This window comes from Coturnix japonica, unplaced genomic scaffold, assembly GCF_054131305.1.
Source record: "Coturnix japonica strain WE unplaced genomic scaffold, WE-NBRP24 Scf094, whole genome shotgun sequence".
Taxonomy (NCBI): Eukaryota; Metazoa; Chordata; class Aves; order Galliformes; family Phasianidae; genus Coturnix; species Coturnix japonica.
In genome coordinates this window covers 304,894-332,289 of record NW_028188997.1, presented here as the reverse complement: position 1 = coordinate 332,289, position 27,396 = coordinate 304,894, and the positions used below count along the sequence as shown (strand labels likewise).

Below are 27,396 nucleotides of genomic sequence, written 5' to 3'. Positions count from 1 at the left end.
TTATGGGGGGTAGAATGGGGTTTAAGGGGCTTATAAGGAGGTTATGTGGGGTTTAAGGGGGTCTAGGTGGGATTATAGGGGGCTATGAGGGGATTATAGGGGGCTATGGGGTGATATGGGGTGATATGGGGGGGTTATAGGGTGATATGTGAGGTTATGGGGGGGTTTAAGGGGGTCTAGGGGGGTTTATAGGGGGCTATGGGGGGTTATGGGGTGATATAGGGTGGTTATGGGGTGATATGGGGTGATTATAGGGGGCTATGGGGTGATATGGGGTGGTTATGGTGTGATATGGGGCGGTTATGGGGGGTTATGGGGTCATAGAGGGGCTGTAAAGGGTGGTTATGGGGTGTTATGGGGGGGTTTAAGGGGGTCTCTGGGGGGCTATGGGGGGTTTAATGGGGGTCTAGGTGGGATTATAGGGGGCTATTGGTCCCTATGTGTCCCTATTGATTTCTATGGGTCCCTATGGGTCCCTATGGGTCCCTATGGGGCACAGTGTATCCCTATGGATCTCTATGGGTCCCTATGTGCCCCTATGGGTCCCTGTGGGGCACAGTGTATCCCTATGGGTCTCTATGGGTCCCTATGGATCTCTATGGGTCCCTATGGGTCCCTATGGGGCACAGTGTATCCCTATGGGCCTATGGGGCTCTATGGGTATCTATGGGTCCCTATGGGTCCCTATGGGTCCTATGGGGCACAGTGTATCCCTATGGATCTCTATGTGTCCCTATGTGTCCCTATCGATTTCTATGGGGCTCAATGGATCTCTATGGGTCCCTATGTGTCCCTATGGGGCTCAGTGTATCCTTATGGGTCTCTATGGGTCCCTATGGATCTCTGTGGGTCCCTATGGATCTCTATGTGTCCCTATGTGTCCCTGTGGATCCCTATGGGTCCCTATGGGTCCCTATGGGGCACAGTGTATCCCTATGGATCTCTATGGGTCCCTATGGGGCACAGTGTATCTCTATGGATCTCTATGTGTCCCTATGTGTCCCTATGGGTCCCTATGGGTCTCTATAGGTCCCTATGGGTCCCTATGGGTCCCTATGGGTCTCTATGGGTCCCTATGGGTCCCTATGGGGCACAGTGTATCCCTATGGGCCTATGGGGCTCTATGGGTATCTAGGGGTCCCTATTGGTCCCTATGGGTCCCTATGGATCTCTATGGGTTCCTATGTGTATCTATGGGTCCCTATGGGTATCTATGGGTATCTATGGGTCCCTATGGGTATCTATGGGTATCTATGGGTCCCTATGGGTATCTATTTGTATCTATGGGTTCCTATGGATCTCTATGGGTCTCTATGTGTCCCTATTGATCTCTATGTGTCCCTATTGATATCTATGGGTCCCAATGGGTCTCTATGGGTCCCTATGGATCCCTATGGGTCCCTATGGGTCCCTATGGGTCTCTATGGGTCCCTATGGGTATCTATGGGTCCCCATTAACCCCTATTAATCCCCTATTTGCAGCCTTTATCCGTAAGCTGGACCCCGCGTACCAGGTGGACAAAGGGAATAAGATCAGTGGATCCCTATGGGTCCCTATGGATCTCTATGGGTCCCTATGGGTCCCTATGGGTCTCTATGGGTCCCTATGGATCTCTATGGGTCCCTATGGGTCCCTATGGGGCACAGTGTATCTCTATGGGTCCCTATGGGTCCCTATGGGTACAGTGTATCCCTATGGATCTCTATGGGTCCCAATGGGTCCCTATGGGTTCCTATGGGTCCCTACGTGTCCCTACGGATCTCTATGGGTCCCAATGTGTCCCTATGGATCTCTATGGGTCTCTATGGGTCCCTATGGGTCCCTATGGGTCTCTATGGGTCCCTATGGGTCCCTATGGGTCCCTATGGGTCCCTATGTGTCCCTATGGATCTCTATGGGGCACAATGTGTTTCTATGGGTCCCTATGGATCTCTATGGGTCCTTATGGGTCCCTATGGGGTCCCTATGTGTCCCTATGTGTCCCTATGGATCTCTATGGGTCCCTATGGTCCCTATGGATCTCTATGGGTCTCTATGGGTCCCTATGGGTCCCTATGTGTCCCTATGGGTCTCTATGGATCTCTATGTGTCCCTATGTGTATCTATGGGTCCCCATTAACCCCTATTAACCCTATTATTCCCTATTCGCAGCCTTTATCCGTAAGCTGGACCCCGCGTACCAGGTGGACAAAGGGAATAAGATCAAGCTGGTGGTGGAGCTGAGTCACCCCGACCTGCCCCTCAAGTGGTACAAGAACGGGCAGCTGCTGAAACCCAGCTCCAAGTAAGGGGGGATATGGGGGGTATGGGGGGTATGGGGGATATGGGGGATATGGGGGTATTGGGGGTATTGGGGTAATGGGGGCTATGGGGGCTATGGGGGATATGGGGTGAATGGGGTGAATGGGGGTAATGGGGGGATATGGGGGATATGGGGTGAATGGGGGCTATGGGGTGAATGGGGTCTATAAGGGTAATGGGGGTAATGGGGTGAATGGGGGCTATGGGGGCTATGGGGTGAATGGGGGTAATGGGGGCTATGGGGTGAATGGGGGTATTAGGGGTAATGGGGGCTATGGGGTGAATGGGGGTAATGGGGGCTATGGGGTGAATAGGGGCTATGGGGGTAATGGGGGTATTAGGGGTGAATGGGCGCAATGGGGTGAATGGGGGTAATGGGGGCTATGGGGGCTATGGGGGTAATGGGGGTATTAGGGGTAATGGGGGCTATGGGGGTAATGGGGGTAATGGGGGTATTAGGGGTAATGGGGGTAATGGGGGATATGGGGTGAATGGGGGCTATGGGGGTAATGGGGTGAATGGGGGGTAATGGGGGTATTGGGGGCAATGAGGGTATTGGGAGCTATGGGGGTAATGGGGGCATTGGGGTGAATGGGGGCTATGAGGGTAATGGGGTGAATGGGGTGAATGGGGGCTATGGGTTGAATGGGGGCTATGGGGTGAATGGGGGTAATGGGGGTATTGGGGTGAATAGGGGCTATGGGGTGAATGGGGGATATGGGGGTAATGGGGGTATTGGGGGTAATGGGGGCTATGGGGGCTATGGGGTCAATGGGGTGAATAGGGGCTATGGGGTGAATGGGGGTAATGGGGGCTATGGGGGTAATGGGGGTATTAGGGGTAATGGGGGCTATGGGGGTAATGGGGTGAATGGGGTGAATGGGGGTAATGGGGGCTATGGGGGTAATGGGGTCAATGGGGTGAATGGGGGATATGGGGGTATTGGGGGTAATGGGGGCTAGAGACCCCATAGAGACCCCATATAGGCCCCATATCCCCCATAACCCCTCATAACCCCATAGAGACCCCATAGAAACCCCATATAGGCCCCATATCCCCCCATAACCCCATAGAGACCCCATAGAAACCCCATATAGACCCCATAACCCCATATAGACCCCATAGAGACCCCATAACCCCATAGAAACCCCATAGAGACCCCATAAAGACCCCATAACCCCATAGAGACCCCATAGAGACCCCATAGAGACCCCATAACCCCATAGAAACCCCATATAGGCCCCATATCCCCCCATAACCCCATAGAGACCCCATAGAGACCCCATAACCCCATAGAGACCCCATAGAGACCCCATAGAGACCCCATATATCCCCCATATATCCCCCATATCCCCCATATCCCCCATATCCCAGGTACGTGTTTGAGAACGTGGGGCTGAAGCGCATCCTGACCATCAACAAATGTTCGTTGGCCGACGACGCCGCCTACGAGTGTAGGGTCAACGATGAGAAGTGCTTCACTGAGGTGTTCGTCAAGGGTACGGCCCCATAGAAACCCCATAGACCCTATAAACCCCATAAAACCCATAGAAACCCTATAAACCCCATAGAAACCCTATAAACCCCATAAACCCCATAGAAACCCCATAAACCCCATAGAGACCCCATAGAGACCCTATAAACCCCATAGAGACCCTATAAACCCCATAAACCCCATAGAGACCCTATAAACCCCATAGAAACCCTATAAACCCCATAGAAACCCCATAAACCCCATAGAAACCCCATAAACCCCATAGAAACCCCATAGACCCCATAGAAACCCCATAGACCCCATAGAAACCCCATAAACCCCATAGAAACCCCATAAACCCCATAGAAACCCCATAGACCCCATAGAAACCCCATAGACCCCATAGAAACCCCATAAACCCCATAGAAACCCCATACACCCCATAGAGACCCTATAAACCACATAGAAACCCTATAAACCCCATAGAGACCCTATAAACCCCATAGAGAGCCTATAAACCCCATAGAGACCCTATAAACCCCATAGAGAGCCTATAAACCCCATAGAGACCCTATAAACCCCATAGAGACCCTATAAACCCCATAGAGAGCCATTGGGAGCCATTGGGAGCCATTGGGAGCCATATTGTCCCTATGAGTGTAGGGTCAATGATGAGAAGTGCTTCACAGAGGTGTTCGTCAAGGGTACGGCCCCATAGAAACCCCATAGAAACCCTATAAACCCCATAGAGACCCTATAAACCCCATAAACCCCATAGAGACCCTATAAACCCCACAAACCCCATAGAGACCCTATAAACCCCATAGAAACCCTATAAACCCCATAGAAACCCTATAAACCCCATAGAGACCCTATAAACCCCATAGGGAGCCATTGGGAGCCATAGGGAGCCATAGGGAGCCATATTGGCCCTATGAGTGTAGGGTCAACGATGAGGTCTTCGTCAAGGGTACGACCCCATAAAAACCCCATAGAAACCCTATAAACCCTATAAAAATCCTATAAACCCCATAGACATCCATAGGGAGCCATAGGGAACCATTGGGAGCTATAGGGAGCCATTGGGAGCCATATTGTCCCTATGAGTGTAGGGTCAACGATGAGAAGTGCTTCACTGAGGTGTTCGTCAAGGGTACGGCCCCATAGAAACCCCATAGACCCCATAGAAACCCCATAGAGATCCTATAAACCCCATAGAGATCCCATAGGGAACCATTGGGAGCCATTGGGAACCATAGGGAGCTATAGGGAGCCCATATTGTCCCTATGAGTGTAGGGTCAACGATGAGAAGTGCTTCACAGAGGTGTTCGTCAAGGGTACGGCCCCATAGAAACCCCATAGACCCCATAGAAATCCTATAAACCCCATAGAAACCCCATAAACCCCATAGAGACCCTATAAACCCCACAAACCCCATAGAGACCCTATAAACCCCATAGAAACCCTATAAACCCCATAAACCCCATAGAGACCCTATAAACCCCACAAACCCCATAGAGACCCTATAAACCCCATAGAAACCCTATAAACCCCATAGAAACCCCATAGAGACCCCATAGAGAGCCATAGAAACCCCATAGAAACCCTATAAACCCCATAGAGACCCTATAAACCCCATAGAGACCCCATAAACCCCATAGAAACCCTATAAACCCCATAGAGACCCTATAAACCCCATAGAGACCCATAGAGACCCCATAGAGATCAATGGAGAACCCATAGGGAGCTATAGTGGCCCTATGAGTGTAGGGTCAACGATGAGAAGTGCTTCACCGAGGTGTTCGTCAAGGGTACGGCCCCATAGAAACCCCATAGAGACCCTATAAACCCCATAAACCCCATAGAGACCCCATAAAAACCCTATAAACCCCATAGAAACCCTATAAACCCCATAGAAACCCCATAGAGACCCCATAGAGAGCCATAGAAACCCCATAGAAACCCTATAAACCCCATAGAAACCCTATAAACCCCATAGAGACCCTATAAACCCCATAGACATCCCATAGAGAGCCATAGAGACCCCATAGAGAACAAAGGAGAACCCATAGGGAGCCATAGTGGCCCTATGAGTGTAGGGTCAATGATGAGGTCTTGGTCAAGGGTACGACCCCATAAAACCCCATAGAAACCCTATAAACCCCATAGAGACCCTATAAACCCCATAGAAACCCCATAGACAAGCATAGAGAGTCATTTGGAGCCCATATTGTCCCTATGAGTGTAGGGTCAACGATGAGAAGTGCTTCACTGAGGTGTTCGTCAAGGGTACGGCCCCATAGAAACCCCATAGACCCCATAGAAACCCCATAAACCCCATAGAAACCCTATAAACCCCATAGAGACCCCATAGACAACCATTGGGAGCCATTGGGAGCCATAGAGATCCATTGAGAGCCCATAGGGGGCCATAGTGGCCCTATGAGTGTAGGGTCAACGATGAGGTCTTGGTCAAGGGTACGGCCCCATAAAAACCCCCTAGACCCCATAGAAACCCCATAGAAACCCTATAAACCCCATAGAGACCCATAGAAAACCCATAGAGAACAATGGAGAGACATAGGGAGCTATAGTGGCCCTATGAGTGTAGGGTCAACGATGAGAAGTGCTTCACAGAGGTGTTCGTCAAGGGTACGGCCCCATAGAAACCCCATAGAGACCCTATAAACCCCATAAAGACCCTATAAACCCCATAGAGACCCTATAAACCCCATAGAAACCCATAGAAACCCCATAGACATCCATTGGGAGCCATTGGGAACCATTGGGAGCTATAGGGAGCCATATTGTCCCTATGAGTGTAGGGTCAACGATGAGGTCTTCGTTAAGGGTACGGCCCCATAGAGACCCTATAAACCCCATAGAAACCCTATAAACCCATAGAGACCCTATAAACCCCATAGAGACCCTATAAACCCCATAGAGACCCTATAAACCCCATAGAGACTCTATAAACCCCATAGAAAGCCTATAAACCCCATAGAGACCCCATAAACCCCATAGAGACCCTATAAACCCCATAGAGAGCCTATAAACCCTATAGAGACCCTATAAACCCCATAGAGACCCCATAAACCCCATAGAGACCCCATAAACCCCATAGAGACCCTATAAACCCCATAGAAACCCCATAAACCCCATAGAAACCCTATAAACCCCATAGAGACCCTATAAACCCCATAGAAACCCTATAAACCCCATAGAGACCCCATAAACCCCATAGAAACCCTATAAACCCCATAGAGACCCTATAAACCCCATAGAGACCCTATAAACCCCATAGAGACCCCATAAACCCCATAGAGACCATATAAACTCCATAGAGACACTATAAACCCCATAGAGACCCTATAAACCCCATAGAAACCCTATAAACCCCATAGAGACCCTATAAACCCCATAGAGACCCTATAAACCCCATAGAGACCCTATAAACCCCATAGAAACCCTATAAACCCCATAGAGACCCTATAAACCCCATAGAAACCCTATAAACCCGATAGAAACCCTATAAACCCCATAGAGACCCTATAAACCCCATAGAGAGCCTATAAACTCCATAGAGACCCCATAAACCCCATAGAGACCCTATAAACCCCATAGAGATCCCATAGAGAACAATGGAGACCCCATAAAGAGCCATTGGGAACCATTGGGAGCTATAGGGAGCCCATATTGGCCCTATGAGTGTAGGGTCAACGATGAGGTCTTGGTCAAGGGTATGACCCCATAAAAACCCCATAGAAACCCTATAAACCCCATAGAAACACTATAAACCCCATAGAGACCCTATAAACCCCATAGAGACCCCATAAACCCCATAGAGACCCTATAAACTCCATGGAGACCCCATAAACCCCATAGAAACCCTATAAACCCCATAGAGACCCTATAAACCCCATAGAGACCCTATAAACCCCATACAAACCCCATAAGCCCCATAGAAACCCTATAAACCCCATAGAAACCCTATAAACCCCATAGAGACCCTATAAACCCCATGGAGACCCTATAAACCCCATAGAGACCCTATAAACCCCATAGAGACCCTATAAACCCCATAGAGAGCCTATAAACTCCATAGAGACCCTATAAACCCCATAGAGAGCCTATAAACCCCATAGAGACCCTATAAACCCCATAGAAACCCTATAAACCCCATAGAGACCCTATAAACCCCATAGAAACCTTATAAACCCCATAGAGACCCTATAAACCCCATAGAAACCCCATAAACCCCATAGAGACCCTATAAACCCCATAGAAACCCTATAAACCCCATAGAAACCCCATAAACCCCATAGAGACCCTATAAACCCCATAGAAACCCTATAAACCCCATAGAGACCCTATAAACCCCATAGGGAGCCATTGGGAGCCATAGGGAGCCATATTACCCCATAAGACCCTATAAGACCCCATAAGACCCTATAATACCCCATATCCCCCCATATTACCCCATAAGACCCCATATCCACCCTATAAGACCCTATAAGACCTCATAAGACCCTATAAGACCCTATAAGACCCCATATCCCCCCTTATCCCCCCATATCCCCCTATATCACCCCATATCCCCCCATAGAACCCCAATATCCCCCCATATCCCTCCATATCCCCCCATATTACCCCATAAGACCCCTATAAGACCCTATAAGACCCCATAAGACCCTATAAGACCCCATATCCCCCCATATTACCCCATAAGACCCCATAAGATCCCATAAGACCCTATAGGACCCTATAGGACCCCATATCCCCCCATAGAACCCCAGTATCCCCCCATAAGACCCCATAAGACCCCATATCCACCCCATAACCCCATAAGACCCTATAAGACCCTATAAGACCCTATAAGACCCTATATCCCCCCATATCCCCCATAACCACCCCAGAAGAACCCATAAGACCCTATAAGACCCCATATCCCCCATAGAACCCCATAGAACCCCATACCCACCCCATATCCACCCCATAACCCCATATTACCCCATAAGACCCCATAAGACCCCATAAGACCCCATAAGACCCCATAAGACACCATAAGACCCTATAAGACCCCCATATTACCCCATAAGACCCCATATCCACCCTATAAGACCCTATAAGACCTCATAAGACCCTATAAGACCCTATAAGACCCCATAAGACCCTATAAGACCCCATAAGACCCCATAAGACCCTATAAGACCTCATAAGACCCTATAAGACCCTATAAGACCCCATAGGACCCCATAAGACCCTATAAGACCTCATAAGACCCTATAAGACCCTATAAGACCCCATAAGACCCCATAAGACCCCCATATTACCCCATAAGACCCCATATCCACCCTATAAGACCCTATAAGACCTCATAAGACCCTATAAGACCCTATAAGACCCCATATCCACCCTATAAGACCCTATAAGACCCCATAAGACCCTATATCCCCCCATAGAACCCCATAGAACCCCAATATCCCCCCATACCCACCCCATATCCCCCCACATTACCCCATAAGACCCTATAAGACCCCATATTACCCCATAAGACCCTATAAGATCCTATAAGACCCCATATCCCCCCATATTACCCCATAAGACCCCATATCCACCCTATAAGACCCTATAAGACCCCATAAGATCCTATAAGACCCTATAAGACCCTATAAGACTTCATAAGACCCTATAAGACCCTATAAGACCCCATAAGACCCTATAAGACCCCATATCCCCCCATATTACCCCATAAGACCCCATAAGATCCCATAAGACCCTATAGGACCCTATAGGACCCCATATCCCCCCATAGAACCCCAATATCCCCCCATAAGACCCCATAAGACCCCATATCCACCCCATAACCCCATAAGACCCTATAAGACCCCATAAGACTCTATAAGACCCTATAAGACCTCATAAGACCCTATAAGACCCTATAAGACCCTATAAGATCCTATAAGACTCTATAAGACCCTATAAGACCCTATAAGACCCCATATCCACCCTATAAGACCCCATAAGACCCTATAAGACCCCATAAGACCCTATAAGACCCTATAAGACCTCATAAGACCCTATAAGACCCCATAAGACCCCATAAGACCCTATAAGCCCCATATCCCCCCATAGAGCCCCCCGTGACGGTGGTCCGCGGGCTGGAGGACCAGCAGGTGGTGGTCGGTGACCGCATATGACCCCATACCCACCCCATATCCCCCCATAGAACCCCATAGAGACCCCATATCCACCCCATATCCCCCCATAGAACCCCATAGAACCCCATATCCACCCCATATCCCCCCATAAGACCCCATAAGACCCTATAAGACCCTATAAGACCCTATAAGACCCCATAAGACCCTATAAGACCCTATAAGACCCCATAAGACCCCATAAGACCCTATAAGACCCCATAAGACCCTATAAACCCCATATCCCCCGATAGAGCCCCCCGTGACGGTGGTCCGCGGGCTGGAGGACCAGCAGGTGGTGGTCGGTGACCGCGTGGTGTTGGAGGCCGAAGTGTCCGAGGAGGGGGCTCAGGTCATGTGGTACGGCTGCCCTATAGACCCCATAGAGACCCCATAGAGACCCCATAACCCATAGAGACCCCATTGAGACCCCATAACCCATAGAGACCCCATAGAGACCCCATAGAGACCCCATAACCCATAGAGACCCCATAGAGACCCCATAACCCTTATAGACCCCATAGAGACCCCATAACCCATATAAACCCCATAGAGACCCCATAAAGACCCCATAACCAATACAGACCCCATAGAGACCCCATATAGACCCCATATAACCCATAAAGACCCCATATAGACCCCATAACCAATAGAGACCCCATAGAGACCCCATAACCCATACAGACCCCATATAGACCCCATATAGACCCCATAACCCATATAGACCCCATAGAGACCCCATATAGACCCCATATAACCCATAAAGACCCCATATAGACCCCATAACCAATAGAGACTCCATAGAGACCCCATAACCCATACAGACCCCATATAGACCCCATATAGACCCCATGTAGACCCCATGTAGACCCCATAACCCATAGAGACCCCATAGAGACCCCATAACCCATATAAACCCCATAGAGACCACATAAAACCATAGAGACCCCATATAGACCCCATAACCCATATAGACCCCATAGAGACCCTATAACCCATACAGACCCCATAGAGACCCCATAACCCATAGATACCCCATATAGACCCCATATAGAACCCATAACCCATAAAGACCCCGTATAGACCCCATAACCCATAGATACCCCATATAGACCCCATATAGAACCCATAACCCATATAGACCCCATAGAGACCCCATAACCCAAATAGACCCCATAGAGACCCCATAACCCATATAAACCCCATATAGACCCCATAAGACCCCATAACCCATAGAGACCCCATATAGACCCCATATAGACCCCATAACCCATATAAACCCCATATAGACCCCAAAACCCATAGAGACCCCATAGAGACCCCATAACCCATACAGACCCCGTATAGACCCCATATAGACCCCATAACCCATATAGACCCCATATAGACCCCATATAGACCCCATATAGACCCCATATAGACCCCATAACCCATATAGACCCCATAGAGACCCCATAGAGACCCCATAACCCATAGAGACCCCATAGAGACCCCATAACCCATACAGACCCCATAGAGACCCCATATAGACCCCATAACCCACAGAGACCCCATATAGACCCCATATAGACCCCATAACCCATAAAGACCCCATATAGACCCCATATAGACCCCATAACCCATACAGACCCCATAGAGACCCCATAAAGACCCCATAACCCATAGAGACCCCATAGAGACCCCATAACCCATAAAGACCCCATAGAGACCCCATAACCAATACAGACCCCATAGAGACCCCATAACCCATAAAGACCCCATAGCGACCCCATAACCCATACAGACCCCATAGAGACCCCATAACCCATAGAGACCCCATAGAGACCCTATAACCCATAGAGACCCCATAGAGACCCCATAACCCATAGAGACCCCATATAGACCCCATATAGACCCCATAACCCATAGAGACCCCATAGAGACCCCATATCCCCCCATAACCCCATAGAGACCTCATATAGACCCCATAACCCATAGAGACCCCATAGAGACCCCATAACCCATACAGACCCCATATAGACCCCATAAAGACCCCATAACCCATACAGACCCCGTATAGACCCCATAACCCATAGATACCCCATATAGACCCCATATAGAACCCATAACCCATATAGACCCCATATAGACCCCATAACCCATATAGACCCCATAACCCATATAAACCCCGTATAGATCCCATATAGACCCTATAACCCATATAGACCCCATATAACCCTATAAAACCCCATATAACCCCATATAAACCCATATAACCCCATAAAGACCCTATAGCCACCCCATAACCCTATAAAGACCTCATATAACCCCATATAACCCCATATCCCCATATAACCCCATATAACCCCATAGCCACCCCATAACCCCATTTAACTCCATAAAGACCCATTTAACCTCATTAAGTCCCTATTTAACCCCATATAACCCCATATAACCCCATTATGACCCTATAACCCTATAGGATGAAGGACGGGGTGGAGCTGACCCTATATAACCCCATATAACACTATTACAATCCCATATAACCCCATATAACCCCATATAACCCCATATAACCCCATAAGACCCCATATAACCCCATATCCCCCCATATAACCCCATATAACCCCATATAACCCCATATACCCCCATATACCCCCATATAACCCCATATACCCCCATATAACCCCATATAACCCCATATAACCCCATATCCCCCCATATAACCCCATATAACCCCATAACCCCATTTAACTCCATAAAGACCCATTTAACCTCATTAAGTCCCTATTTAACCCCATAAAGACCCTATATAACCCCGTATAACCCCATAATCCCATAAAGACTCCATTAAGACCCTATATAACCCCATATAACCCCATAACCCTATAAGACCCCATATAACCCCATAAAGACCCCATATAACCCCATATAACCCCATAAAGACCACATAAAGACCCTATAGATACCCCATCACCCCATATCACCCCATATAACCCCATAAACACCCCATACAGACCCCATAGCCACCCCATAACCCTATAAAGACCCCATATAACCCCATAACCCCATAAAGACCCCATATAACCCCATAGACACCCCATTACCCCATGAAGACCCCATATAACCCCATAAAGACCCTATAGACACCCCATCACCGCAGAAAGCCCCATATAACCCCATATAACCCCATAAAGACCCCATATAACCCCATAAAGACCCTATAAAGACCTCATACAACCCCATATAACCCCATAAAGACCCCATATAACCCCATAAAGACCCTATAAAGACCTCATACAACCCCATATAACCCCATATAACCCCATATAACCCCATATAACCCCATATAACCCTATTACGACCCTATATACCCCTATATAACCCCATATAACCCTATATAACCCTATAGGATGAAGGACGGGGTGGAGCTGACCCCATATAACCCATATAACCCTATATAACCCCATATAACCCCATATACCCCCATATAACCCCATATAACCCCATATACCCCCATATACCCCCATATAACCCCATATAACCCCATATACCCCCATATAACCCCATATAACCCCATATAACCCCATATAACCCTATTATGTCCCTATATAACCCCATATAACCCCATATAACCCCATATAACCCCATATAACCCCATATACCCCATAGGATGAAGGATGGGGTGGAGCTGCCCCTATAACCTCATATAACCCCATATAACCCTATTACGACCCTATATCCCCCTATAGGATGAAGGACGGGGTGGAGCTGACCCCATATAACCCCATATAACCCCATATAACCCTATTATGACCCCATATAACCCCATATAACCCCATATACCCCCATATAACCCCATATACCCCCATATACCCCCATATAACCCCATATAACCCCATATAACCCCACATAACCCCATATCCCCCTATATAACCCCATATAACCCCATATAACCCCATATAACCCCATATAACCCCATATACCCCATATAACCCCATATAACCCCATATAACCCCATATAACCCCATATAACCCCATATAACCCATATAACCCCATATAACCCCATATAACCCCATATAACCCCATATATAACCCCATATAACCCCATATAACCCCATATACCCCATATAACCCCATATAACCCCATATAACCCCATATAACCCCATATAACCCCATATAACCCTATATATAACCCTATATAACCCTATATAACCCTATAGGATGAAGGACGGGGTGGAGCTGACCCCATATAACCCCATATAACCCCATATAACCCCATATAACCCCATATAACCCCATATACCCCCATATCCCCCCATATAACCCCCATATAACCCCATATCCCCCCATATAACCCTATATATAACCCTATATCCCCTATAGGATGAAGGACGGGGTGGAGCTGACCCCATATAACCCCATATAACCCCATATAACCCCATATAACCCCATATAACCCCATATAACCCCATATAACGCTATTATGACCCCATATAACCCCATATAACCCTATTACGACCCCATATAACCCCATATAACCCTATTATGACCCTATATACCCCTATATAACCCTATATAACCCCATATAACCCATATAACCCCATATAACCCCATATAACCCCATATACCCCCATATAACCCTATATAACCCTATATACCCCATAGGATGAAGGACGGGGTGGAGCTGACCCCATATAACCCCATATAACCCCATATAACCTCATATAACCCCATATAACCCTATTACGACCCTATGTAACCCCATATCCCCCCATATAACCCTATTACGACCCCATATAACCCCATATAACCCTATTACGACCCCATATAACCCCATATAACCCTATATAACCCCATATACCCCCATATAACCCCATATAACCCCATATAACCCCATATAACCCCATATAACCCTATTATGACCCTATATAACCCATATAACCCCATATAACCCCATATAAGCCTATTATGACCCTATATAACCCCATATAACCCTATATAACCCTATATATCCCTATATCCCCTATAGGATGAAGGATGGGGTGGAGCTGACCCCATATAACCCCATATAACCCCATATAACCCTATTACGACCCTATATAACCCCATATAACCCCATATAACCCCATATAACCCCATATAACCCCATATAACCCCATATAACCCCACATAACCCCATATCCCCCTATATAACCCCATATAACCCCATATAACCCCATATAACCCCATATAACCCCATATAACCCCATATAACCCTATATAACCCTATAACCCCCATAGGATGAAGGACGGGGTGGAGCTGACCCCATATAACCCATATAACCCCATATAACCCCATAACGACCCTATAAAGACCCTATATAACCCCATATCCCCCTATATAACCCCATATAACCCTATTATGACCCTATATAACCCTATATAACCCTATATAACCCCATATAACCCTATAGGATGAAGGACGGGGTGGAGCTGACCCCATATAACCCATATAACCCCATATAACCCTATTACCACCCTATATAACCCCATATAACCCTATATAACCCCATAGGATGAAGGACGGGGTGGAGCTGACCCCATATAACCCCATATACCCCCATATAACCCTATTACGACCCTATATACCCCTATATAACCCCATATAACCCTATATCCCCCATAGGATGAAGGACGGGGTGGAGCTGACCCCATATAACCCCATATAACCCCATATAACCCCATAACCCTATAAAGACCCTATATATAACCCCATATAACCCTATTATGTCCCTATATAACCCTATATAACCCTATATCCCCTATAGGATGAAGGACGGGGTGGAGCTGACCCGCGACGACTCGTTCAAGTATCGCTTTAAGAAGGACGGCAGGAAACATTTCCTCATCATTAACGAGGCCACCATGGACGACAGCGGCCACTACCGCATCATGACCAATGGGGGGCAGAGCGACGCCGAACTAAGTGTGGAGGGTGGGTTTATAGGGTTTCTATGGGGTCTATAGGGTCTTTATAGGGTTATGGGGTTTATATGGGGTTATGGGGTCCCTATGGGTCTCTATGGGTCCCTATGGGGAGCTGGAGGACAGCGGCCAGTACCACATTATGACCAATGGGGGGCAGAGTGATGCGGAGCTAAGTGTGGAAGGTGGGTCTTATAGGGTTTTTATGGGGTCTCTATGGGGTTATGGGGGGATATGGGGTCTCTATGGGGTTATGGGGTGTCTATGTGGGGGTATGGGGGGATATGGGGTCTCTATGGGGTTATGGGGTGTCTATGTGGGGGTATGGGGGGATATGGGGTCCCTATGGGGTCTCTATGGGGTCTCTATGGGGTCTCTATGGGGTTATAGGGTCTCTATGGGGTCTCTATGGGGTTATGGGGGGATATGGGGTCTCTATGGGGTCCCTATGAGGTTATGGGGCGATATGGGGTGTCTATAGGGTGTCTATGGGGTTATGGGGGGATATGGGGTCTCTATGGGGTCTCTATGGGGTTATGGGGGGATATGGGGTCTCTTTGGGGTCTCTATGGGGTCTCTATGGGGTTATGGGGGGATATGGGGTCTCTATGGGGTTATGGGGTCTTTATGGGGTCCCTATGGGGTTATGGGGAGATATGGGGGGATATGGGGTCTCTATGGGGTTATGGGGTCTCTATGGGGTCTCTATGGGTTTATGGGGGGATATGGGGTCTCTATGGGGTCTCTATGGGGTCTCTATGGGGTTATGGGGGGATATGGGGTCTCTATGGGGTCTCTATGGGGTCTCTATGGGGTCTCTATGGGGTTATGGGGGGATATGGGGGGATACGGGGTCTCTATGGGGTCTCTATGGGGTCTCTATGGGGTTATGGGGGGTTATGGGGGGATATGGGGTCTCTATGGGGTTATGCGGGGATATGGGGTCCCTATTGGGTTATAGGGTCCCTATGGGGTCATTATGGAGTCTCTATGGGGTCTCTATGGGGTCTCTATGGGGTTATGGGGGGATATGGGGTGCCTATGGGGTCTCTATGGGGTCTCTATGGGGTTATGGGGTCTCTATGGGGTCTCTATGGGGTCTCTATGGGGTTATAGGGTCTCTATGGGGTCTCTATGGGGTCTCTATGGGGTTATGGGGGGATATGGGGTCTCTATGGGGTCTCTATTGGGTTTTAGAGTCTCTATGGGGTCTCTATGGGGTTATAGGGAGATATGGGGGGATATGGGGTCTCTATGGGGTTATGGGATCTCTATGGGGTCTTTATGGGGTTATGGGGAGATATGGGGGGATATGGGGTCTCTATGGGGTCTCTATGGGGTTATGGGGTCTATATGGGGTCTCTATGGAATTATGGGGTCTCTATGGGGTTATGGGGTCTCTATGGGGTCCCTATGGGGTTATGGGGGGATATGGGGTCCCTATTGGGTTATAGGATCCCTATGGGGTCTCTATGGGGTCTCTATGGGGTTATGGGTTCTCTATAGGATCCCTATGGGGTCTCTATGGGGTCTCTACGGGGTTATGGGGGGTTATGGGGTCTCTATGGGGTCTCTATGGGATCTCTATGGGGTTATAGGGTCCCTATGGGGTCTCAATGGGGTCTTTGTTGGGTCTATGTGGGGTTATGGGGTCTCTATGGGGTCTCTATGGGGTTATAGGTTCTCTATTGGGTCTCTATGGGGTCTCTATGGGGTCTCTATGGGGTTATGGGGGGATATGGGGTGTCTATGGGGTCCCTATGGGGAGGACAGCGGCCATTACCGCATCATGACCAATGGGGGGCAGAGTGATGCGGAACTAAGTGTGGAAGGTCTCTATGGGGTTTATGGGGTCCCTATGGGGTCCCTATGGGATTATGGGGGGATATGGGGTGTCTATGGGGTCTCTATGGGGTTATAGGGTCTCTATGGGGTCTCTATGGGGTTATGGGGGGATATGGGGTCTCTATGGGGTCTCTATGGGGTCTCTATGGGGTCTCTATGGGGTTATGGGGGGTTATGGGGTATCTATGGGGTCTCTATGGGGTTATGGGGGGATATGGGGTCTCTATGGGATCTCTATGGGGTTATGGGGTCTCTATGGGGTCTCTATGGGGTCTCTATGGGGTTATGGGGGGATATGGAGTCCCTATAGGTCCCTATGGGGTCCCTATGGGTTCCTATGGGGACGACAGCGGCCAGTACCGCATTATGACCAATGGGGGGCAGAGCGACGCCGAATTAAGTGTGGAAGGTCTCTATGGGGTCTCTATGGGGTGTCTATGGGGGGATATGGGGTCTCTATGGGGTCTCTATGGGGTCTCTATGGGGTCTCTATGGGGTTATGGGGGGATATGGGGTCTCTATGGGGTCTCTATGGGGTTATGGGGGGTTATGGGGTCTCTATGGGGTCTCTATGGGGTCTCTATGGGGTTATGGGGGGATATGGGGTCTCTATGGGGTTATGGGGTCTTTATGGGGTCCCTATGGGGTTATGGGGAGATATGGGGGGATATGGGGTCTCTATGGGGTTATGGGGTCTCTATGGGGTTATGGGGTCTCTATGGGTTTATGGGGGGATATGGGGTCTCTATGGGGTCTCTATGGGGTCTCTATGGGGTTATGGGGGGATATGGGGTCCCTATGGGGTCCCTATGGGGTCTCTATGGGGTTAAGGGGTCTCTATGGGGTCTCTATGGGGTTATGGGGTCTCTATGGGGTCTCTATGGGGTTATGGGTCTCTATAGGGTCCCTATGGGGTCCCTATGGGGTCTCTATGGGGTTAAGGGGTCTCTATGGGGTCTCTATGGGGTTATGGGGGGATATAGGGTCTCTATGGGGTGTCTATGGGGTTATGGGGAGATATGGGGGGATATGGGGTCTCTATGGGGTCTCTATGGGGTTATGGGGGGATATGGGGTGCCTATGGGGTCCCTATGGGGAGGACTGCGGCCAGTACCGCATCATGACCAATGCGGGGCAGAGTGATGCCGAACTAAGTGTGGAGGGTGGGTTCCTTATAGGGTTTTTATGGGGTTTTTATAGGATTATGGGGTTTATGGGGTCTCTATGGGGTCTCTATTGGGTTTTAGAGTCTCTATGGGGTCTCTATGGGGTTATAGGGTCTCTATGGGGTCTCTATGGGGTCTCTATGGGGTTATGGGGTCTCTATGGGGTCCCTATGGGGTTTATATGGGGTTAATGTGGAGTATTGGGTCCCTATGGGTCCCTATGGGGAGGACAGCGGCCAGTACCACATTAAGACCAATGGGGGGCAGAGCGACGCCGAGATCAGTGTGGAAGGTCTCTATGGGGTTTTTATGGGGTCTCTATGGGGTCTCTATGGGGTGTCTATGGGGTTATGGGGGGATATGGGGTCTCTATGGGGTTATGGGGTCCCTATGGGGTCTCTATGGGGTCTCTATGGGGTCCCTATGGGGTTACAGGGTCCCTATGAGGTCCTTGTTGGGCTATGTGGTTCTTGTTGGGTTATGGGGTCCCTATGGGTCTTCATTGGGTCTTTGTTGAGCTATGGGGTCTCTATGGGGTCTTAGTTGAGTTATAGGGTCCTTATGGGGTCATTATGGGGTCATTACGGGGTTATAGGGTCCCTATGGGGTCTCTATGCAGTCCTTATGGGGTCTTTGTTGGGTCTATGTGGGGTTATAGGGTCCCTATGGGGTCTTTGTTGGCTCAATGTGGGGTTATGAAGTCTTTATGGGGTCCCTATGGGGTCTTTCTGGGGTTATGGGGTCTCTTGGTCCTCCTATGGGTTCTATGGGGTCTCCTATGGGTTCTATGGGGTCTCCTATGGGTTCTATGGGGTCTCCTGGATCTTCTATGGGTCCTATGGGATTCTATGGGTTCTCCTGGACCTCCTATGGGTCCTATGGGCTCTATGGGCTCTCATGGTCCTCCTATGGGCTCTATGGGGTCTCCTTGATCTCCTATGGGTTCTATGGGGTCTCCTGGTTCTCCTATGGGTTCTATGGGGTCTCCTGGACCTCCTATGGGTCCTATGGGGTCTCCTATGGGTTCTATGGGGTCTCCTATGGGTTCTATGGGGTCTCCTGGACCTCCTATGGGTCCTATGGGGCCTCCTATGGGTTCTATGGGCTCTCCTGGACCTTCTATGGGTCCTATGGGTTCTATGGGGCCTCCTATAGGTCCTATGGGGCCTCCTGCTTCTCCTATGGGTTCTATGGGGTCTCCTCATCCTTCTATGGGTTCTATGGGGTCTCCAATGGGTTCTATGGGATCTCCTGGACCTTCTATGGGTTCTATGGGGTCTCCTGGACCTCCTATGGGTTCTATGGGCTCTCTTGGTCCTTCTATGGCGTCTATGGGGTCTCCTATGGGTTCTATGGGGTCTCCTGGACCTCCTATGGGTCCTATGGGGCCTCCTATGGGTCCTATGGGGCCTCCTGCTTCTCCTATGGGTCCTATGGGGTCTCCTGGACCTCCTATGGGTTCTATGGGGCCACCTATGGGTTCTATGGGGTCTCCTGGACCTCCTATGGGTCCTATGGGACCTCCTATGGGTCCTATGGGCTCTCCTATGGGCTATATAGCGTTCTATGGGGTCTCCTATGACTTCTATGGGGTCTCTTGGTCCTCCTATGGGTTCTATGGGGCCTCCTATGGATTCTATGGGGTCTCCTGGACCTCCTATGGGTTCTATGGGTTCTTCTATGGGTTCTATGGGTTCTCCTGGACCTCCTATGGGTTCTATGGGGTCTCCTGGACCTCCTATGTATTCTATGGGGTCTCCTGGAACTCCTATGGGTTCTATGGGGTCTCCTGGTCCTCCTATGGGTTCTATGGGCTCTCTTGGACCTCCTATGTATTCTATGGGGTCTCCTGGAACTCCTATGGCTTCTATGGGGTCTCCTGGTCCTTCTATGGCTTCTATGGGGTTTCCTATGGCTTCTATGGGGCCTCCTGGTCCTCCTGGTCCTCCTATGGGCTCTCCTATGGCTTCTATGGGGCCTCCTATGGGTCCTAAGGGATCTTCTATGTGTTCTATAGGCTCTCCTGGACCTCCTATGGGTTCTATGGGGTCTCCAATGGGTTCTATGGGGTCTCCTGGACCTTCTATGGGTTCTATGGGATCTCCTGGACCTTCTATGGGTTCTATGGTCTCTCCTATGATTTCTATGGGATCTCCTATGGGTACTATGGGGTCTCCTATGGGTCCTTTTGGGCCTCCTGCTTCTCCTATGGGTTCTATGGGTCTCCTGGTCCTCCTATGGGTTCTATGGTCTCTCCTATGGGATCCCCTGGACCTCCTATGGCTTCTATGGGGTTCTATGGGGTCTCCTGGTCCTTCTATGGGTTCTGTGGGGTTCTATGGGGTTCTATGGTGTCTCCTATGTGTCCCTATAGAGAAGCAGCTGGAGGTGCTGCAGGACATGGCGGACCTGACGGTGAAGGCGTCGGACCAGGCCGTGTTTAAATGTGAGGTGTCGGATGAGAAAGTGACGGGAAAATGGTACAGGAACGGGGTGGAAGTGAAACCCAGCAAGAGGATCCACATCACTCACAATGGGAGGTGGGTACGGGGGTATGGGGGCTATGGGGGTAATGGGGGCTATAGGGCCAATGGGCTTAATGGAGGCTATGGGGGTAATGGGGGTAATGGGGGCTATGGGGTCAATGGGGCCTATGGGGGTAATGGGGTCAATAGGGGCAATGGGGCCTATGGCGGCTATGGGGTGGTGGGGGTTATGAGGGTGATTGGGTTAATGGGGTCAATGGGAGTCAGTGGGGATCAATGGGAGTCAATGGGGATCAATGGGAGTCAATGGGAGTCAATGGGAGTCAATGGGGGTCAATGGGGTCAATAGGGATCAATGGGAGTCAATGGGGATCAATGGGGTCAATAGGGATCAATGGGAGTCAATGGGGATCAATGGGAGTCAATGGGAGTCAATGGGGGTCAATGGGAGTCAATGGGAATCAATGGGAGTCAATGGGAGTCAATGGGGGTCTATGGGGTCAATGGAGTCAATGGGGTCATTGGGGATCAATGGGAGTCAATGCGAGTCAGTGGGGTCAATGGGAGTCAATGGGGATCAATGGGAGTCAATGGGAGTCAATGGGAGTCAATGGGGTCAATGGGAGTCAATGGGGATCAATGGGAGTCAATGGGAGTCAATGGGAGTCAATGGGGTCAATCGGGATCAATGGGAGTCAATGGGGGTCAATGGGGGCAATGGGAGTCAATGGGGTCAATGGGAGTCAATGGGGATCAGTGGGAGTCAATGGGGTCAATGGGGATCAATGGGAGTCAATGGGGATCAATGGGAGTCAATGGGAGTCAATGGGGGCAATGGGAGTCAATGGGGGCAATGGGAGTCAATGGGAGTCAATGGGAGTCAATGGGGTCAATGGGAGTCAATGGTGTCAATGGGGATCAATGGGAGTCAATGGGGTCAATAGGGATCAATGGGAGTCAATGGGAGTCAATGGAGTCAATGGGGATCAATGGGAGTCAATGGGAGTCAATGGAGTCAATGGGGTCAATAGGGATCAATGGGGTCAATGGGGTGGAGGTGAAACCCAGCAAGAGGATCCACATCATTCACAATGGGAGGTGGGTACGGGGGCTATGGGGGCTATGGGGGCTATGGGGGCTATGGGGGCTATGGGGGCTATGGGGGTAATGGGGGCTATGGGGGCTATGGGGGCTATGGGGTCAATGGGGGCTATGGGGGTAATGGGGGCTATGGGGGCTATGGGGGCTATGGGGGCAATGGGGGCTATGGGGGCTATGGGGTCAATGGGGGCTATGGGGGTAATGGGGGCTATGGGGGCTATGGGGGCTATAGGGCCAATGGGCTTAATGGGGGCTATGGGGTCAATGGGGGCTATGGGGGTAATGGGGGTAATGGGGCCAATGGGGGCTATGGGGGCAATGGGGGCTATGGGGGCTATGGGGTCAGTGGGGGTAATGGGGGCTATGGGGTCAATGGGGGTAATGGGGGCTATGGGGGTAATGGGGGCTATGGGGGCTATGGTGTCAATGGGGACTATGGGGGCTATGGGGTGATGGGCAGTCATTGGGGTCAATGGGGGTAATGGGGGCAATGGGGGCTATGGGGGCTATGGGGGCAATGGGGGCTATAGGGCCAATGGAGGCTATGGGGGCTATGGGGGCTATGGGGTGGAAGTGAAACCCAGCAAGAGGATCCACATCACTCACAATGGGAGGTGGGTACGGGGGCTATGGGGGCTATAGGGGTAATGGGGGTAATGGGGGCAATGGGGGTAATGGGGGCTATGGGGTCCAAGGGGTTCAGTGGGGGCTATGGGGTCAATGGGGGTAATGGGGGCAATGGGGGTAATGGGGGCTATGGGGGTAATGGGGGCTATGGGGGTCAATGGGGGCTATGGGGCCAATGGGGGCTATGGGGGCAATGGGGGTAATGGGGGCAATGGGGGCTATGGGGGCTATGGGGGTAATGGGGGCTATGGGGTCAATGGGGGCTATGGGGGCTATGGGGGCTATGGGGTCAGTTATGGGGCTATGGGGTCAGTTATAGGGTTATGGGGTCGGTTATGGTGCTATGGGGTCAGTTATGGGGCTATGGGGTCACTTATGGGGCTATGGGGTCGGTTATGGGTCTATGGGGTCGGTTATGGTGCTATGGTGTCAGTTATGGGGCTATGGGGTCAGTTATGGGTCTATGGGGTCAGTTATAGGGCTATGGGGTTGGTTAAGGGGCTATGGGGTCGGATATGGTGCTATGGGGTCAGTTATGGGGCTATGGGGTCACTTACGGGTCTATGGGGTCACTTACGGGTCTATGGGGTCACTTATGGGGCTATGGGGTCAGTTATGGGGCTATACAGTCAGTTATGGGGCTATACAGTCAGTTATGGGGCTATGGGGTCACTTATGGGTCTGTGGGGTCAGTTATGGGGCTATGGGGTCGGTTATTGGTTTATAGGGTCAGTTATGGGTCTATGGGGTCAGTTATGGGTCTGTGGGGTCGGTTATGGGGCAATGGGGTCGGTTATGGGGCTATGGGGTCAGTTATAGGGCTATGGGGTCGGTTATTGGGCTATGGGGTCAGTTATGGGGCTATGGGGTCGGTTATGGGGCTATGGGGTCGGTTATTGGGTTATAGGGGTGGTTATGAGGCTATGGGATCAGTTATGGGTCTATGGGGTTGGTTATGGGGCTATGGGGTCAGTTATGGGTCTATGGGGTCAGTTATGGGTCTGTGGGGTCAGTTATGGGTCTATGGGGTCGGTTATAGGGCTATGGGGTCAGTTATGGGGCTATGGGGTCGGTTATTGGTTTATAGGGTCAGTTATGGGTCTATGGGGTCAGTTATGGGGCTATGGGGTCACTTATGGGTCTATGGGGTCACTTATGGGGTGTGTATGTGTTTATGGGGTCGGGTCTGTGCCCCCAGGTTCCACAAGCTGGTGATCGACGACGTGAAGCCCGAAGACGAGGGAGATTACACCTTTATACCTGATGGATACGCACTGTCACTGAGCGCCAAGCTCAACTTCCTGGGTATTGTATAGGTTATATAGGATTATAGGGTTATATATGGGATATATGGGGTTATATGGGGTTATATGGGGTTATATGGGGTTATATGGGGTTATATGGGGTTATATGGGGGAGATTACACCTTTATACCTGATGGATACGCACTGTCACTGAGCGCTAAGCTCAACTTCCTGGGTATCCTATAGGTTATATAGGGTTATATAGGGGGTATATGGGGTTATATGGGGTTATATGGGATATATGGGGTTGTATGGGGTTATATGGGGTTATATGGGGGAGATTACACCTTTATACCGGATGGATACGCGCTGTCATTGAGCGCTAAGCTCAACTTCCTGGGTATCCTATAGGTTATATAGGGTTATATAGGGGGTATATGGGGTTATATGGGGTTATATGGGGTTATATGGGGTTATATGGGGTTATATGGGGTTATATGGGGTTATATGGGGGAGATTACACCTTTATACCTGATGGATACGCGCTGTCATTGAGCGCCAAGCTCAACTTCCTGGGTATGGTATAGGATCCTATAGGATATATGGGGATATATGGGGTTATATGGGGTTATATGGGGTTATATGGGGTTATATAGGGTTATATATGGGATATATGGGGTTATATGGGGTTATATGGGGTTATATGGGGTTATATGGGGTTATATGGGGTTATATGGGGTTATATGGGGTTATAGGGTCATTATATGGGGGTATATGGGGTTATATGGGATATATGGGGTTATATGGGGATATATGGGGTTATATGGGGTCATATAGGGTCTATAGGGTCATTATATGGGGGTATATGGGGGGATAAGGGGGGAATATATGTTTCTATGGGGGGATATGGGGTTATATGGGGGTATATGGGGGTATATGGGGTTATATGGGGTTATATGGGGTTATATGGGGTTATATGGGGTTATATAGGGTTATATATGGGATATATGGGGTTATATGGGGTTATATGGGGGAGATTACACCTTTATACCGGATGGATACGCGCTGTCATTGAGCACCAAGCTCAACTTCCTGGGTAACATATAGGATCATATAGGGCTATATATGGGATATATGGGGTTATATGGGGTTATATGGGATATATGGGGTTATATGGGGTTATATGGGATATATGGGGTTATATGGGGTTATATGGGGTTATATGGGGTTATATGGGGTTATATGGGATATATGGGGTTATATGGGGTTATATGGGGTTATATAGGGGGTATATGGGGTTATATGGGGTTATATGGGGTTATATGGGGTTATATGGGGTTATATAGGGGGTATATGGGGTTATATGGGGTTATATGGGGTTATATGGGGGGGATATGGAGTTATATGGGGTCATATAGGCGCTATAGGGTCATTATATGGGTGTATATGGGGTTATATGGGGGGATAAGGGGGGTTATAGGGTTCTATGGGGGGATATGGGGTTAATAGGGTCATATAGGGGGGATATGGGGGGATATGTGGGTTATATGGGGTTATATGGGATATATGGGGTTATATGGGATATATGGGGTTATATGGGATATATGGGGTTATATGGGGTCCTATGGGGTCAATGGGGGTTATGGGGTTATGGGGTCAATGGAGCCGTCCCCATTAACCCTTTCCTTTCCTCTCTTATAGAGATCAAAGTGGAGTACGTCCCCAAACAAGGTGAGGGGGGGTCCCCAATATGAGGGTCCCAATATGGGGGTCCCAATGGGGGTCCCAATGTAGGGGTCCCAATATAGGGGTCCCAATGGGGGAGTCCCACTATAGGGGTCCCAATGGGGGGGGTCCCAATATAGGGGTCCCATTATAGGGGTCCCAATGGGGGTCCCAATGGGGGGGTCCCATTATAGGGGTCCCATTATAGGGGTCCCAATGGGGTTGCCTATGGGAAGGTCTCAATATAGGGGTCTCAATGGGGGGGTCTCATTATAGGGGTTCCAGTGGGGGTCCCAATAGGGGTTCTAATGGTGGTCCCCCCCCCCAGAGCCCCCCAAGATCCACCTGGACTGCTCAGGGGTCCCAATATAGGGGGGGTCCCAATATAGGGGTGCTAATGGGGTCCCAATGGGGGGGTCCCATTATAGGGGTCCCAATGGGGGTCCCAATGGGGGGGTCCGATTATAGGGGTCCCAATGGGGGTCCCAATGGGGGTCCCAATTGGGGGGTGCCAATAGGGGGTCCCAATATAGGGGTCCCAATGGGGGTCCCAATGGGGGGTCCCATTATAGGGGTCCCAATATGGGGGTCCCAATTGGGGTGTCCCAATATAGGGGTCCCATATAGGGGTCCCAATGGGGGTCCCAATATAGGGATGTCAATATAGGGGTTTGGGGTCCCAATATAGGGGTCCCAATGGGGGTCCCAATGGGGGGGTCCCAATATAGGGGTCCCAATATAGGGGTGTCAATGGGGGTCCCAATATAGGGGTCCCAATATAGGGGTCCCAATGGAGGGGTCCCAATGGGGGTCCCAATATAGGGGTGTCAATGGGGGGTCCCAATATGGGGGTCCCAATATAGGGGTCCCAATGGGGGGTCTCAATGGGGGTCCCAATGGGGGGATACCAATAGGGGGTCCCAATATAGGGATTCGGGGTCCCAATGGGGTTTCAATGGGGGGTCCCAATGGGGGGGTCCCAATATAGGGGTCCCAATATAGGGGTCCCAATGGGGGTCCCAATATAGGGGTGTCAATATAGGGGTTCCAATGGGGGGGTCTCAATGGGGGGGTCCCAATGGGGGTCCCAATATAGGGGTCCCATTGGGGTGTCCTAATGGGGGGGTCCCAATATAGGGATCCCAATGGGGGTGTCCCATTATAGGGGTCCCAATGGGGGTCCCAATGGGGGGGTCCCAATATAGGGGTCCCAATGGGGTTGCCTATGGGGGAGTCCCAATTGGGGTCCCAATGGAGTGGTCCCAATATAGGGGTGCTAA

At 50.0% G+C, this 27,396-nt stretch overlaps 1 protein-coding gene across 1 annotated transcript in view; it reads left to right on the top strand.

Moving 5' to 3' along the window:
- The window catches only part of LOC107307732 (myosin-binding protein C, fast-type-like), a 144,301-nt gene that overhangs the window by 29,577 nt on the left and 87,328 nt on the right, over nt 1–27,396 (top strand). The window contains exons 10-16 of the mRNA XM_085534669.1: nt 2,153–2,285; nt 3,677–3,801; nt 10,229–10,334; nt 15,766–15,932; nt 21,308–21,473; nt 24,346–24,452; nt 26,093–26,122. Coding sequence (XP_085390795.1) covers nt 2,153–2,285; nt 3,677–3,801; nt 10,229–10,334; nt 15,766–15,932; nt 21,308–21,473; nt 24,346–24,452; nt 26,093–26,122 — 834 coding nt within the window. The remainder of the gene's footprint in view (nt 1–2,152; nt 2,286–3,676; nt 3,802–10,228; nt 10,335–15,765; nt 15,933–21,307; nt 21,474–24,345; nt 24,453–26,092; nt 26,123–27,396) is intronic.